The sequence below is a fragment of the Hyla sarda genome, chromosome 9, assembly GCF_029499605.1.
Source record: "Hyla sarda isolate aHylSar1 chromosome 9, aHylSar1.hap1, whole genome shotgun sequence".
Taxonomy (NCBI): domain Eukaryota; kingdom Metazoa; phylum Chordata; class Amphibia; order Anura; family Hylidae; genus Hyla; species Hyla sarda.
In genome coordinates this window covers 133,609,193-133,625,070 of record NC_079197.1, presented here as the reverse complement: position 1 = coordinate 133,625,070, position 15,878 = coordinate 133,609,193, and the positions used below count along the sequence as shown (strand labels likewise).

At 42.7% G+C, this 15,878-nt stretch overlaps 1 protein-coding gene across 5 annotated transcripts in view; it reads right to left on the bottom strand.

The window, feature by feature from the left end:
• LRCH2 (leucine rich repeats and calponin homology domain containing 2) overlaps positions 1-15,878 on the bottom strand; it is a 121,666-nt gene that overhangs the window by 73,226 nt on the left and 32,562 nt on the right. For all 5 annotated transcript variants that reach the window (XM_056540276.1, XM_056540278.1, XM_056540277.1 and 2 more), the window contains exon 2: positions 5,368-5,512. In XM_056540276.1, the coding sequence (XP_056396251.1) occupies positions 5,368-5,512 (145 nt within the window). The remainder of the gene's footprint in view (positions 1-5,367; positions 5,513-15,878) is intronic.

Genomic DNA, 15,878 nt, shown 5'->3' with positions numbered 1-15,878 from the left:
AAATAAATAAATACATGATTACAGTCATGGCCGTAAATGTTGGCACCCCTGAAATTTTTCAAGAAAATAAAGTATTTCTCACAGAAAAGGGTTGCAGTACCACATGTTTTGCTATACACATGTTTATTCCCTTTGTGTGTATTGGAACTAAAACAAAAAAAGGGAGGAAAAAAAAGCAAAATTGGACATAATGTCACACCAAACTCCAAACTTGGCACCCATAACTTAATATTTGGTTACACACCCTTTGGAAAAAATAACTGAAATCAGTCGCTTCCTATAATCATCAATAAGCTTCTTACACCTCTCAGCCGGAATGTTGGACCACTCTTCCTTTGCAAACTGCTCCAGGTCTCTCTTATCGGAAGGCGCCTTTTCTCAACAGAAATTTTAAGATCTCTCCACAGGTGTTCAATGGGATTTAGATCTGGACTCATTGCTGCCACTTCAGAACTCTCCAGCACTTTGTTGCCATCCATTTCTGGGGGCTTTATGATGTATGTTTGGGGTCATTGTCCTGCTGGAAGACCCAAGATCTCGGACGCAAACCCAGCTTTCTGACACTGGGCTGTACAGTGCGACCCGAAACCCGTTGGTAATCCTCAGAGTTCATGATGCCTTGTACACCTTCAAGGCACCCAGTGCCAGAGGCAGCAAAACAACCCCAAAACATCATTGAACCTCCACCATATTTCACTGTAGGTACTGTGTTCTTTTCTTTGTAGGCCTCATTCCATTTTCGGTTAACAGTAGAATGATGTGCTTTACAAAAAAACTCTATCCTGGTCTCATCTGTCCACAAGACATTTTCCCAGAAGGATTTTGGCAAAATATAGTCTTGCTTTTTCCTGTCTCTGTGTCAGCAGTGGGGTCCTCCTGGGTCTCCTGCCATAGCGTTTCCTTTCATTTAAATCTCGGACAGTTCACGCTGACACTGATGCTCCCTGAGCCTGCAGGACAGCTTGAATATCTTTGGAACTTGTTTGGGGCTGCTTATCTACCATACGGACTATCCCATGTTGACACCTTTCATCAATGTTTCTCTTCCGTCCACGCCCAGGGAGATAAGCTACAGTGCCATGGGTTGCAAACTTCTTGATAATGTTGCGCACTGTGGACAAAGGCAAATCTAGATCTCTGGAGACCCAACGTCCCAAAATATGGATGTATTTTTTTATGTAATTGAATAAAAAGTAGTCAATGACACCTAGTTTTACATCCGTGTAAAATAAATAGGCAGAGATGTTTAGAAATGCAAAAAGATGGCTACCTCCATTTGAGGCCGGCAGAGATGGTTTGTTAATGAGCGGTGCACGAACTGCTATGACATTTACGTAACTTACAGAATTATGTAAATAGCACAGTTCCTGATGCTACACCCTTTGCGCACCTTCTATTGATGTCAAAGATAGTTACGCAAATTGTATAACACAGCCGCTATTTTCAAGACAAAACCATCTCTTATTAATGGCACAAAGTGGTACAAAAACACTTTATTAAACATTTTCCCATTTGTATTACTATCATTTTCGTATAGGTGAAGCAAGAAGCTGGTTTGGGCTTTAATATCGTTTTAATTTTTTTTTATTTGCATTAACTTAACATTTATTTAATTTTATATAAATTTAAATAATGTGCCCTCTTAAAAGTAATAAAAAGCTTTTGAGGGGCAATGTAACATTGCAGTGTTTTTGTTATTACTTATTTCCCCTGTAACAATTGTCAGCCCGCGCGATGCACTGTCACCATCTGGGAACTTATCACATCCCCCTGCAAGCGCTGCCCTCCTTGTCCTCCTGTTTGTTGCGGGCCGCTGGAAATCTGTACTGTACGCTGTATCCCTATGCCCGGGCTGCAAAACATAAAAATAAACTCTCACCTTGCCCTGTTGGTCAGGTACCGGCCTCACCTGATTCTGGGGACGGGAACTTTCGAGAGCGATGTTCCACCTCGGCCGGTGATAGGATGAGCTCACTGTCCTGTAAGGAGCTCTGGCCGGCTTCTTACATGACAGTGAGCTCAGCTGTGGCCATTGATAGGCTGACGGCTCTCTGACGTTCCCGTCCCCAGGAAGAGCGTGACACCGATTGGGGAAGGTGAGTTAAAGTTTATTTAGTTTATCTTTTGCAGCCCGGGCATAGGGATACAGCATACAGTACAGATTTCCTGTGCCGGCGGCCCGCAACACACAGGAGGACGAGGAGGGGACAGCGCAGCGCTGATAACTGGGGGGGGGAGCAGAAGAGCGCTCCCGGGTCACATGATTTTGGGGGGGGGGAGGAGAAATACCGTTATATATACCGTGGAACCACCAGAAGTCAGAAGTTACAAAAATACCGTGATACACATTTTTGGTCATACCGCCCAGCTCTAAAAAGACACCCCTCACATACGCCTTAAAAGAATCCCACACTGTGCCCACCGAGGCAATTCCCACATTGATCTCGAGAAAGGCTTCCACATCAGTCTTGAGCGTAAGGCCAACTGAGGGGACCTGAAGCCAAAAGGGGTTCATTCGCCACAGAGAACCCCACAGCCTAGCATGAGAATTCAAGGTGAGATGTACAAAAATAGGGGAGTGATCAGAAAGACTAAGGTGGAGATACTCCACCGATACTACGAGGGGAAAGGCCAACTGGTTGCCCAGCGCAAGATCAATGCATGATAGCGTACCATGAGAGCTAGAGTAACAATAGTATTGCACCTTGGTAGGATTAAGTCTTCTCCAAAGGTCCACCCACCCCCACCTCCTCCACAAACCTAGCCAAACCCGTAGTAGAGTAATCCTGTGAGGTCCCCAGGCACCAAACCTATCAAGTGTCGGATGTAAGAGATTATTTAAATCCCCAACCACCAAGAGCAGTGCATCAGGCAAAGAGGACAAATAAGATAACACGGTGCAAGGCATCACTCGAGTATATGGGGGGGGGACATAGAGCGTAACCAGCACACACACAGTACGATTGAAGGCACCATAAAGGCAAACAAACCTACCCTCTGGTTCATTGAGACTAGAAGTAGAGGAAAACTAAATATTTCTATGAGTAAGAACACTTACACCTGGGAATATGAGGAAAAAGTGGCATGAAAGGTGTGGCCAAACCATGGTTTGTTCAGCAAATGTTTTGTATCATTTGTCAAGTGCATCTCAGAGAGGAACAACATAGCAGGTTGCTAGGATTTAACCCCTTAAGGACTCAGTTTTTTTTTTCAGTTTTTGCCCTTTGGTTTTTTCCTTTTTACCTTTAAAAAAATCATAATTCTTTCAGTTTTGCACCTAAAAATCCATAAGATGGTTTATTTTTTGTGCCACCAATTCTACTTTGTAATGAAATCAGTCATTTTACCCAAAAATAATACTGTGAAAAGGAAAAAAAAAAATAAATCACTGTGTGACAAAATTGAAGAAAAAAACACCATGTTGTAAATTTTGGGGGCTTCCGTTTCTACAAAGTGCATTTTTCGGTAAAAATTACACCTTATCTTTATTCTTAGGTCCATACGATTAAAATGATACCCTACTTATATAGGTGTGATTTTGTCATTCTTCTGGAAAAAATAAACTACATGCACGAAAATACACTTAAAATTGTCATCTTCTGACCCCATATTTTTCCGCGTACGGGGCAGTATGAGGGCTCATTTTAGCGGTACCATTTTTGTATTGATCTGACTTTTTGATCGCTTTTTATTCATTTTTTCCATGATATAAAAAGTAACCAAAAATAAGCTATTTTGGACTTCGGAATTTTTTAGCCCGTACGCCATTTACAGTGTGGTTTAATTAACGATATATTTTTATAATTCGGACATTTGCGCATGCAGCAATACCACATATTTTTATTTTTATTAACAGAGTTGTTTTTTTAAATGGGAAAAGGGGGGCAGTTTAATAAAGATCATTCAAGCCCTTCCCTAATAAAAGTTTAAACTTTTTTTCACTTTTTTTTTTTTTGCAATGTTATAGCCGCCCATAGGGGGCTATAACATTGCACACACTGATCTTTTACATTGACCATTGATCAACGATTCTGCTGCTTGACTGCTCATGCCTGGATCTCAGGCATTGAGCAGTCATTCGGCGATCGGACACCAGGAGGCAAGGTAGGGACCCTTCCTTGTGTGTTCCAGCTGTTCAGGATGCCGAGATTTTGCCACGGTGGTCCCGAACAGCCGACTGAGCTAGCCGGGAGTAGTTCACCTTCACCTTAGACGCGGCGATCAACTTTGAACACCGCGTCTAAAGGGTTAATAGCGCGGCACCGCGATCAGTGCTGCGCGCTATTAGCCACAAGTGCAGAATACGGAATACGGATGAGGACAGCTCGGGGCTCCAGGAGGAAGAGGACGAGTCAGGACCCTATGAGGACGCTCGACAGCGAAGAGTGGTGTCAAAAGTCTCTTTTCCAAACGTATTAAGGAGCAAATTCTCAAAGTACTCCCTTGGGTCATGACCCTCGGCCCTTTCAGGGATGCCCACCAGGCACACATTGTTCCGTCGCATGTGGTTTTCCATATCATTAGATTTAGTGGCAAGTGCAGTCAAATTAGTAATCACACGATGCATAGCTCTCGTGTGGAGTAACTTGATCCTCCAGATCACCCACTCTTTCCTCAACCGCACTAATCCTCTTGGAAACCTTTTGCATATCATGACAGATAAGGTTAATGTCCTCACACAACCCTCCTAGCAACATTTTAACATCAGTGTTGCCCTTGGAGACAGCAGAAAATATCTTTCAGGGTAGGCTCAGTAGTAGCAGTTGGAGGCAGTGAGGCACCTAAAGCAGCAGACACTACACCAGCAGACCGTGCGACCGCTCACATGCCGCACTAAGCCACACCCCCACTCACTGCAAATCTGATCTGGGTCCGATAAGAATCAGCAGCTCCTTCAGGTAACCCACACCTGGAGATTACATGATGATCAGGAAAGTAAGTCTCCTGGCCGCCTACTAGATGCTGTGCATTCAGCGACCAGCATTGCAGAGCCACTTGCAGACAAGTGGGACATTGTATGTTGTTCAGCGGGCCTCAGGTGGGTTTAAGTGGTTTTCAGAAATAGAAAAGGAGGAGCAATTTCTTCTTAAAAAAAACAAAAATAGGGCCGCACCTGTCCTCAGGTTGTGTATAGTACTACAACTTGGCTCCATTCACTTCAATGAAACTAAACTGCAATACCACGCACAGCCTGAGAATAGGAATGGTGCAGCTTTTGGAAGAAATAAGCTCTGTTTTTCTAATCCTGGATAATTCCTTTAACATTATGTTTGCAAGATACAGATCTAAATGTTTATTTAATATTGAATTAAGAATTTATACCATTGTAAAACATTGATGACATAATTCTGTGTGGAGTGCACTTACCTGATATTTAAGTAAGTTAACATCTGGAGATTTTTTATGGTCTCTGGAATGCACTTGATGCAGTTGTGATATAAATTTAAGGTTTCAAGCGGTGCGAACAGGCAGACATCCAGAGGGATCTCTGTAAACCGGTTTTTGGATAGGTCTAAAATAGAAAACGGTATAGCTTTTTAGTAGTGACGAGACATACATTGGGGCAGATTTACTAAGACTGTCTAATTCTTAGTGTAACAATCTACGAACAGGTCTTATTTATAAAAGTCGCTCAGGTTATTTCATACATTTAGTGCAACTGTACTCTAAGTCTGCACCACATATTAGACTAGGTCCACATTGTTGTGCTTCATCCTGCTCCAGGTACGTTCTGTTTTAAGGCCATTCAGCTGGAAAAAACTTGGTCAGAGCACAACGGACACCACAGGATCACTATGGAGCCCACTGACTTGAATCGAGTCAGTTGGGGATCTGGTAGTTTACAGGGGGGGGGGGGGGGGGGGGACTGCTGGGGACATGAATGGAGAGGGCATGGCGTGACTACCATGGCCGCCCGAACTCAGCTTTCACACAAATGTTTTTATTTAAAAAAAAATGTATAAATATAGCAACAGGAGAATACAGCAGCACACTGCTAGCACAAAGATATAGATAAAACATGAGTATATAGATACAACATGAGAAGCATATATCTCTCTCTTTCATGTGTATTTTCGTTTTGAAAGTTTGGCCACTAGGGGTCTTCCTAGGAGCCCCCTGACCGTCAGCTTTTTCAGTGATTTCGGACTCGCACCGGCCTGGCTGTTGAGTCCGAAATTGCATACTCAGCGCAGCTCCCCGTCTGTCAGACAGGCGGGAGCGAGCGCTGTGCGCGTATCCCTGCAGGGCACGGCACCTCTGTCCTACAACATTCCATCTCTCTGTATGGCACGTGTATAGCCAAATAGAGAAGAGAAGACACAGAGGCTGCCGCCCCTGCCCTGCTTGAGAGGGAGCGCAGCATACATGAAGAAGGGCAGAAGCCAGCCCTGGCAGGCATCAGATGACATGGCGCCTGCCGGGCCACGCCCACTTCACCCCCTCATACACCGCTCCAAACTGAGCTACCGGAGATAGAGGAAAGAAGGTATTTACAGGGGGTTTTAACTAGAAATAATCACAGGGATAGAGATAGTTCGAGTCAGGGACAGATGGGGAGGGGGATTAGGGAAAGTTTAGTTGATGATAGGTACTCTTTAAAGGGGTACTCTAGTGGAAAACTTTTTTTTTTTTTTTATCAACTGGTGCCAGAAAGTTAAAACAGATTTGTAAATTACTTCTATTTAAAAATCTTAATCCTTCCTGTACTTATTAACTTCTGAATACTACAGAGGAAATTATTTTCTTTTTGGAACACAGAGCTCTCTGCTGACATCACGAGCACAGTGCTCTCTGCTGTCCATTTTAAGAACTGTCCAGAGTAGAAGAAAATCCCCATAGCAAACATATGCTGCTCTGGACAGTTCCTAAAATGGACAGAGATGTCAGCAGAGAGCACTGTGTTCCAAAAAGAAAATAATTTCCTCTGTAGTAGTCAGAAGCTAATAAGTACTGGAAGGATTAACTTTTTTTATAGAAATAATTTACAAAACTGTTTAACTTTCTGGCAACAGTTGATTTATAAAAAAAAAAAAAAAAAAGAAAGAAAAAAAGAAAAAGAAAAAAAAAAAAAAAAAAAAAAGAAAAAAGTTTTCCACCAGAGTAACCCTTTAAAGAAGCGATCTGATTGGTTACTATGGACAACTTTTCCCTTACACAGGTTTTGATAAATCTCCCCCACCGTGTGCGCATTTCTCAAAGTTGTCAGCACCAAGTTCCATGCTTTACCATCTCAAGTCTGGAGGCGATAACACTACATGCCACTACCCCCCCCCCCCCACCCCCACCCCAATCCAGTTCTCTTTTAAAGCTACCCATGCAACTTTCAACCATTCACATCAAATGCATTTAGCACAGACTTTGGACTGATAACTACCCAACTAGATTTACTTAAACTGCATAAAAAGGAAAAAAAATTTATAAAATCGGATTTCAAGTTTACCACAATTTTTTATGACAAAAACCAAACTGCGGCGATGTCCTGAGCACACATCACAGTGATATAATGAAATAATCTGCTTTGCTGGGTCTTGTTTTCCTCCTGATGTGCTAATCACTTCTCATTTATCTCTCCATCACCCCCAGGACACATCTATGACACATCTGTATTTTTTAGGGACTTTGAGAACACGCAACCATAATCTATTATGACAAAGATGTCAGCAACGCTGTTTACTAAACCCCTTCGTGCAAGACTGTGCTGAAAACACATAGAGGAAAGCATGGAACCCTGAGTAAGTCAAATGCAAATCACTGCATTGCCTCATGCATTTAAACTTGTGCACCTAGTAGAGATGAGCGAACTTACAGTGAATTCGATTCGTCACGAACCTCTCAGCTCGGCGGTTGCTGACTTTTCCTGCATAAATTAGTTCAGCTTTCCGGTGCTCCGGTGGGCAGGAAAAGGTGGATACATTCCTAGGAAAGAGTCTCCTAGGACTGTATCCACCTTTTCCAGCCCACCGGAGCAACGGAAAACTGAACTAATTTATGCAGGAAAAGTCATCAACTGCCGAGCCGAGAAGTTCGTGACGAATCGAATTTACTGTAAGTTCGCTCATCTCTAGAGCCTAGTGAAGTCCTGACATTTGCCTCCGCTACAGATAAGTTCAGAGAGGCCGTTTCGGTCAGGACTCTTCTCTCACATATAAATAAAAAATGGTATGTGAAAAGCCATAAAGCTGCACATAAAGGGTTAATTACATAACCCCAAGAAGTCTGTGTCTAGACCAGTGTTTCCCAACCAGGGTGCCTCCAGGTGTTGCAAAACTACAACTCCCAGCATGCCCGGACAGCCAAAGGCTGTTCGGGCATGCTGGGAGTTGTAGTTTTTCAACACCTCAAGGCACCCTGGTTGGAAAACACTGGTGTAGACTGGCCGAGAGGACACAAGAAAAGAAGTTGGGTAAGTTAAAGGGGTTATCCAGGAAAAAACTTTTTTTTATATATCAACTTGCTCCAGAAAGTTAAACAGATTTGTAAATTACTTCTATTAAAAAAAATCTTAATCCTTTCAGTACTTATGAGCTTCTGAAGTTAAGGTTGTTCTTTTCTGTCTAAGTGCTCTCTGATGACACCTGTCTCGGGAAACGCCCAGTTTAGAAGAGGTTTGCTATGGGGATTTGCTTCTAAACTGAGCGGCTCCCAAGACACGTGTCATCAGAGAGCACTTAGACAGAAAAGAACAACCTTAACTTTAGAAGCTCATAAGTACTGAAATGATTAAGATTTTTTAATAGAAGTCATTTACAAATCTGTTTAACTTTCCGGAGCCAGTTGATATATAAAAAAAAAAGTTTTTTCCTGGATAACCCCTTTAAGGGAAATAAATGAAAAAGATAAAAATGGAAAAAGCTAAAATAAATTTTGTTAATTTTGATACTACTATCAATATTATTTTCTCCATTCTCCAGGGGTTAGTGCTGCTGCAGCAGTGTCTCCAGTGTCTGTCCCTTTATTTAAAAAAAATTAAAGAATACAAAATTTTTTTGACTAGGTACCAGAGCAGTGTTTACCAACCAGGGTGCCTCCAGCAGTTGCAAAATTGCAACCCCTAGCATTGCCGTACAGCCGTTGCATGCCCGGGAATACTGCATGCCCTAAATATTGCTACGTTTTTAAGACCCGTTAAGAAAACCCTTAAAAATGGCCATTACAAAATCCCATTCAGGTCTATGGGATTTTTTTGATCATCAATTATCACCCGTTTTAGCCTGTTATGAATAACGGACGTTATTTGTGACGGGAGAAAAAACGTTACATGCACTAATTTTTCTCCATTCACAAATAACGTCCGTTATTCATAACAGATTACAACGGGTGATAACGGATAAACAAAAAATCACAGACTTGAATGGGATTTTGTAACGGCCGTTTTTAAGGGTTTTCTTAACGGGATATTATAACGGGTCTTTAAAAATGAGCAACATGTAGTGTGAAAGGAGCCTAAGGGGTTTAATACCTATCTAACAGAATCTGATCCTATTGCCAATTGTATTAGCCCATGATATAAAATCACTCAAACAGCGATATAAATGTAATAGATTGGATTTCATTCCCAGCAGTGAAGGATCCGCCTATACTATGAGGAGCCGGTGTCTTCTGGTCTGTACATAATATGCAATCTGCATTTACACATGAAATCTCCAGAGCATCATTAATACAACAGGACTAAGAAAACAAAGCTAAGAAACATTAAATAACCAGGATGAACAAAGAACAATGAGCGGGGAAGCCAAATCTCTAACAATTTATTACAATGTGCAGTTTAGACATCTGTAAATCACCAAAGGCTCCGACACAACCAATAGAGCACAGATCCGCAGTTCCATACGGAGTTAATCTTAGTGGCTGAGGGACCACCATAGACAAAGGATTCCCACCATACAGACGTAAATGCTACAATATTTCAGGAGCAGTAAGTGACCCAAGAGGCTTAACCCCTTAGGGACTTAGTCAATTTTCACCTTAAGGACTGAGCCCTTTTTTTGCAATTCTGACCACTGTCACTTTATGCATTAAAGGGGTTCTCCACCATAAGGTGATTTTAGTACGTACCTGGCAGACAGTAATGGACATGCTTAGGAAGGATCTGCGCTTGTCTTAGGGCTAAATGGCTATGATGTGAGATTACCGTAACACTGTGGCTAGCTTTCTCTGAACTTGTATTTCCTGTTTTCAGTTTTCTTGTTTGCCTACAAATCCCATAATTCCATTTTCCTCCCTCCCACACAGACACCCCACCCATTGTAACATAAATGAGCTGCAGACCTGTGGTCTTCAATCAGGGTGCCTACAGCTGTTGCATTAGTTGCAGATTGATCCCTCCACCCATTGAAGCAGACAGGCTCCCTGTCATCAGCTGACTAGTGAGTCAGGTCTCGACCGCATTGCAAGCTGGGAAAAATCTGAGATAACAGTCATTTTGTATGCTGATAAAAATAAGTATTGGGGTGAAAAATCACAGAAGAATTGTGAGAAAACCATCACACACAGGTACAGACACTATATTATGAACTACACTAACTTTACAGCCCCTGTAGCATAGTCAAATTCCTGGAATACCCCTTTAATAACCCTAAGATGCTTTTACCTTTTATTCTGATTCCAAGAATGGTTTTTTTCGTGACATATTCTACTTTAACATAGTGGTAAATGTTCATCATTATTTGCATCCTTTTTTGGTGAAAAATCCCCAAGTTTCATAAAAATTTTGAAATGGACATTCCAAATAAATTATATATTGATTTACAAATACAATATGTCTACTTTAAAGTTGACATGTTTTTACTTTATGAAGATATTATAGGACTTTATAGCAGCAAGTTTTTCAGGGACCAGTTAAGTTTGAAGAGGATTTGAGGGGCCTTTCTGTGAGAGATACCCCAAAATGACCCCATTATAGAAACTGAACCCCTCAAAGTATTCAAAATAACATTCAGAAAGTTTGTTAACCCTTTAGGTGTTTCACAGGAATAGCAGCAAAGTGAAGGAGAAAATTCAAAATGAGAGAAATCGCCCTAAGGATTTGTAACCCAATTTCTCTCGAGTAAGGAAATACCTCATATGTGTATATAAAGTGCTCTGCGGGTGCAGTACAGGGCTCAGAAGGAAAGGAGCAACAATGGGATTTTGGAGAGTGAATTTTGCTGAAGTGGTCACATTTATGAAACCCTTATGGTTCCAGAACAGAGAAAAAAAAAATAAAACACCACGGCATACTAGTTTGGAAACTGTTGCAAACTGTCGACTTTTTGTTGAACTTGGATGTGTAAATTAAATGAAATTTTTTATTTATTTTTTTTACACTAAAATGCTGTTTTTTCCACATATTTTAAATTTTTACAAGGGCTAATAGGAGAAAGTGACCCCCAAAACATGCAACACCATTTTTTTCTGAGTATGAAAATACCCCAAGTGTAGACGTCAAGTGCTCTGCTGGCGAACTACAATGCTCAGAAGGAGTCACATTGAGCTTTTGGAGAGAGAATTTGTTTGGAATGGAAGTCGGGGGGCCATGCGCACTTACAAAGTCCCCCGTGGTGCCAGAACAGTTGACACCCCCCCCCCCCCAACATGTGACCCCAATTTGGAAACTACACCCCTCACAGAATTTAATAAGGGGTGCAGCGAGGATTTACACCCCACTGGCTTTGACAGATCTTTGGAACAGTGGGCTGTGCAAATGAAAAATGTAATTTTCACGGACCACTGTTCCAAAAATCTGTCTGACACCTGTGGGGCGTAAATGCTCACTGTTCCCCTTATTACATTACGTGAGGGGTGTAGTTTCCAAAATGGGGTCACATGTATGGGGGTCCATTGTTCTGGCACTATGGGGGCTTTTTTTTTTAAACACACGTGGGCTTCAATTCCGGACAAGTTCTCTCTCCAAAAAGCTCAATGGCGCTCCTTCTCTTCTGAGCAGTGTAGTTCGCCCGCAGAGCACTTTACATCCACATATGGGGTATGTTCTTACCCCCAAAAGAAATGGGGTTACACATTCTGGGGGGGATTTTTTCCCCATTTTCCCTAGTGAAAATGAAAAATTTAGGTAAACACCAGCATTTTAGTGAAATTTTTTTTTTCTTCTAATTTTCCATCCAACTTTAACGAAAAATCGTCAAACACCTGTGGGGTGTTAAGGCTCACTATACAACTTGTTACGTTCTGTGAGGTGTGCAATTTCCAAAATGGGGTCACATGTGGGTATTTTTTTTGCGTTTATGTCAGAACCGCTGTAAAATCAGCCACCCCTGTGCAAATCACCATTTTAGACCTCATATGTACATGTGCGCTCTCACTCCTGAGCCAAGTTGTGCGTCCGCAGAGCATTTTACGCCAACATATGGGGTATTTTCGTACTCAGGAGAAATAGTGTTACAAATTTCTGGGGCTTTTTCCCCCCTTTTACCGCTTGTGAAAATTTAAAGTACGGGGCAACACCAGCATGTTTGTGTAAAATGTTAAATTTTTTTACAACAACAAGCTGGTGTAGACCCCAACTTTAAATGGTAAAGAAAGTCCAGCTCACCTCCCGTATCGTGCTATGCACGGACCGGTGCCAGGCCAGGCGCCCCGGATACTGGAAAAAAAATGGACAGGGGTGTCAGCAGAGGGCACCGTTGTCAGACAGAAAGGAAATTCAAAAAGAAAAGAACTTCCTGTGGAGCATATAGCAGCTGATAAGTACTGGAAGAATTAAGATTTTTAAATAGAAGTAATTTATAAATCTGTATAACTTTCTGGCACCAGTTGATTAATTTTTCCAGCAGAGTACCCCTTTAAGAATATGTACATAGCCATCATTACCCATATAGGGAGTTATTTGAAAAAGATAGGATATAAAATTGGTAAGTGTTTTTCAATGTATCACGGATCATGTTCTCTCCCCCCCCATCACAGACAAAAAGAAAAAACATTATACATCTTTAGTTATAATAAAAAAAAAAAAAAAAAAAAAAAAAAAAAAAGGTCTGTATTCAAAATCCACAGGCAGGAGGAAGTAAATGAACACTTCCTCATCACTACTTGGCAGCTGCTACTCAAGATCAAATGTAATAAACTGAACGTAACCATGCAATCCATTAGGAAGTATCACTCTGTTCACTTAGTGAGGAAGTTCACATACTTTATTCATGTACAGCAATGCCGTGTTTCGGGGTTAATCCACCCCTTCTTCAGATTGACACAGTACAGTGCACAGATGTACTTTGTCAATCTGAAGAAAGGGTAGATTAACCCCGAAACACGTCATTGCTGTACATGAATAAAGTATCTGAACTTCCTCACTAAGTGACCAGGGTGTGATACTGCCTAATGGATTGTGGAGTGCCTGTGCCTGCTGCCAAGCAGGTGTTTTTTTTGCTTGTTTCCTATTAAGTACCTTTGCAGGACACCGGCTGGTTGTTCCTGGGACCTTTGGGCAGCACAAATCATACCATCTTTACACCCCTATACAGGGTGATATGCGTATTTCTTATATGCATTTTATCTTCCATGGCCAGCACTCCGATCCACCCTTTTGGCCCAGGCGTTTTTAATTAGCAGGAAACTGCATAAGGGTTTCCTCCTACCATTCTCCCAGCCCTCTGGCAGTGAGTATATGGTAGGTTTCATACTGGTATGGTTCTCTGTGGCGGCCATTGTTTCTGTGATGCTTTGCCTGTGGGGTGGAGTGGCCCAGAGCCAGGGGCTTGGTAGGGCAGTAGTGGGGCTGCCTGGCCACTGGGTCGCTCCTCCCGTTGGGCATGGGGTCTCTGAGGCAGTGGTCGCCGCCGAGTGCTACGCCACTCCGAGGTGGCCTTGACATGGCGAGTGTTTTTTTTTTTTTTAAATCAAAATGTATACCAACAACCTGTTAGTTTTTGAAATTATGCTGAGAAGCAAAGTAGATCAAATTACAAATGGTGGATGTGCGGCTGTGTTTCTCTTTTTTGTGTTGGCCATTTTATAGAGCCTGCACTCCCCTATAATAAGGGACACCCCCTCTCCTTTGTCTAGGGTAACACACGAGGTGCCGTCCTTTGGTCTTTTTGTTTCTACTTCTACACACTTAACCAGGACAATTTACATTTGTTTTCTCCTCACCTTCTAATAGCCAAACCTCAAACCTAATTTTTCCACCTACAGAGCCATATAGGGATAATTTTGCAGGACCAGGTGTACTTTGTAAGGACACCTTTCATTTTACCATAACATCTACTGAAAAACTTTGTGGGATGGAATAGAAAAAAAAATGCAATTTTGTTACTATTCTACTACTAATAGCGGAACGTACAGGCTGTTAACCTGTAATAAACCCAATATACTTGGTTACAGTGCAGTCGTACAGCATTAGAATGAGGGGCCACTTACATGAATTGATGAAGAACTTGCAGATATATACGTCTTTATTCTTCAAGTTGTATTGCGTAGCTCTGTGCCATGGAGGCAAAGGAAACTGCTCAGCACACTCCCCTGCCTCCTCAATATTTCCGCTCCTCTCATGAATATGGACGCAAGAGCCTGTCTGCGCTCTGCTCAGAGCAAAAAGTAGGCCCTCATGTCCTAGAAGCTTGAGAGTGCATAGTTTTGCTCCCCACCAAGCTGAGTAATTGGGGGAACAACGCCTTATTAATAGGAGGTGACCAGGAACCCAATGGTCACTCTGGGGGAGCTTAGATGGGAGAAGCTTTCAGACAAGTCAACCATCACAGCAGCACTCCACCGATTTGGGCTTTATGGCAGCGAGGCTAAAAAGGAGGTCCTTTTTTAGCCATCACCCGCCCAATACTATCTCTACAGTGAGACATGGTAGTGGCAGCATTGGGGTGTTTTTCAGTGGTTTGACAGGGAGATCAGTCAGGGTTGAGGAAAAGCTGAATGGAGCAAAGTACAAAGATATTCTTAGTTATATATTTAATAGAGAACATTTAGAACCTCAGACTGGGCTAAAAGGTTCCCCTTCCAACAAGGCAATGACCCTGAGGAACACAGGAGGTTTTAGAGAGCTCTGTAAATGTCCTTGAGCCCTAATTTAAAGGGGTACTCCGGCACTAAGACCTCTTATCCCCTATCCAAAGGATAGGGGATAAAATGCCTAATCGCGGGGCTCCCGCCGCTGGGGACCCCCGTGATCTTCCACGCTGTACCCAGTTAGAATCAGCCCCAGGAGCGTGCTCGCTCCGGGTCTGATTACTGCCGATCACGGGGACGGAGCATAGTGACGTCACGGCTCCGCCCCCGTGTGATGTCACGCTCCGCCCCCTCAATGCAAGCCTATGGAGGGGGCGTGACAGCTGTACTTTGGATAGGGGATAATATGTCTTAGCGCCGGAGTACCCCTTTAAACCCAATCGAACATCTCTGGAGAAACCTGAAAAGGTTTCCAGCCACTGTTCCCATTCAACCTGATCGAGCTTTAGAGGATCTGCCTTATTACCCGGGTGTCTCCAGCTGTGGCCAAACTACAACTCCCAGCATGCCCGGACAGCCAAAGGCTGTCCGGGCATGCTGGGAGTTGTAGTTTGGCCACAGCTGGAGGCCCCCTTGTTGGGAAACACTGCTTTAGTGCATCCTGATGCCATCTCTTTCTCAGATAAGTCACACACATGCACTCAACCATTCCCATGATGTAAAAGACGACCTGACTCATCAGACCAGGCTGCCTTCTTCTATTGTTTTCTGGCCCACTTTTGATGCTCACAAAGCATTCGTACCAGCTTTCAGAGCTGAACAGTGTCAGCACTCTGGCCAGCCTGCCGTTACCCCCACACAACAAGCTGTGACGCCTTGTGCTTTCTGAAATCTAAATATCACAGCCGGCAGTAATTGTTTCCGCCATTTATGCTACAGTATCTCTTTTGTGGAATAGGACAAAACAGATCAGCCTTTCCCCA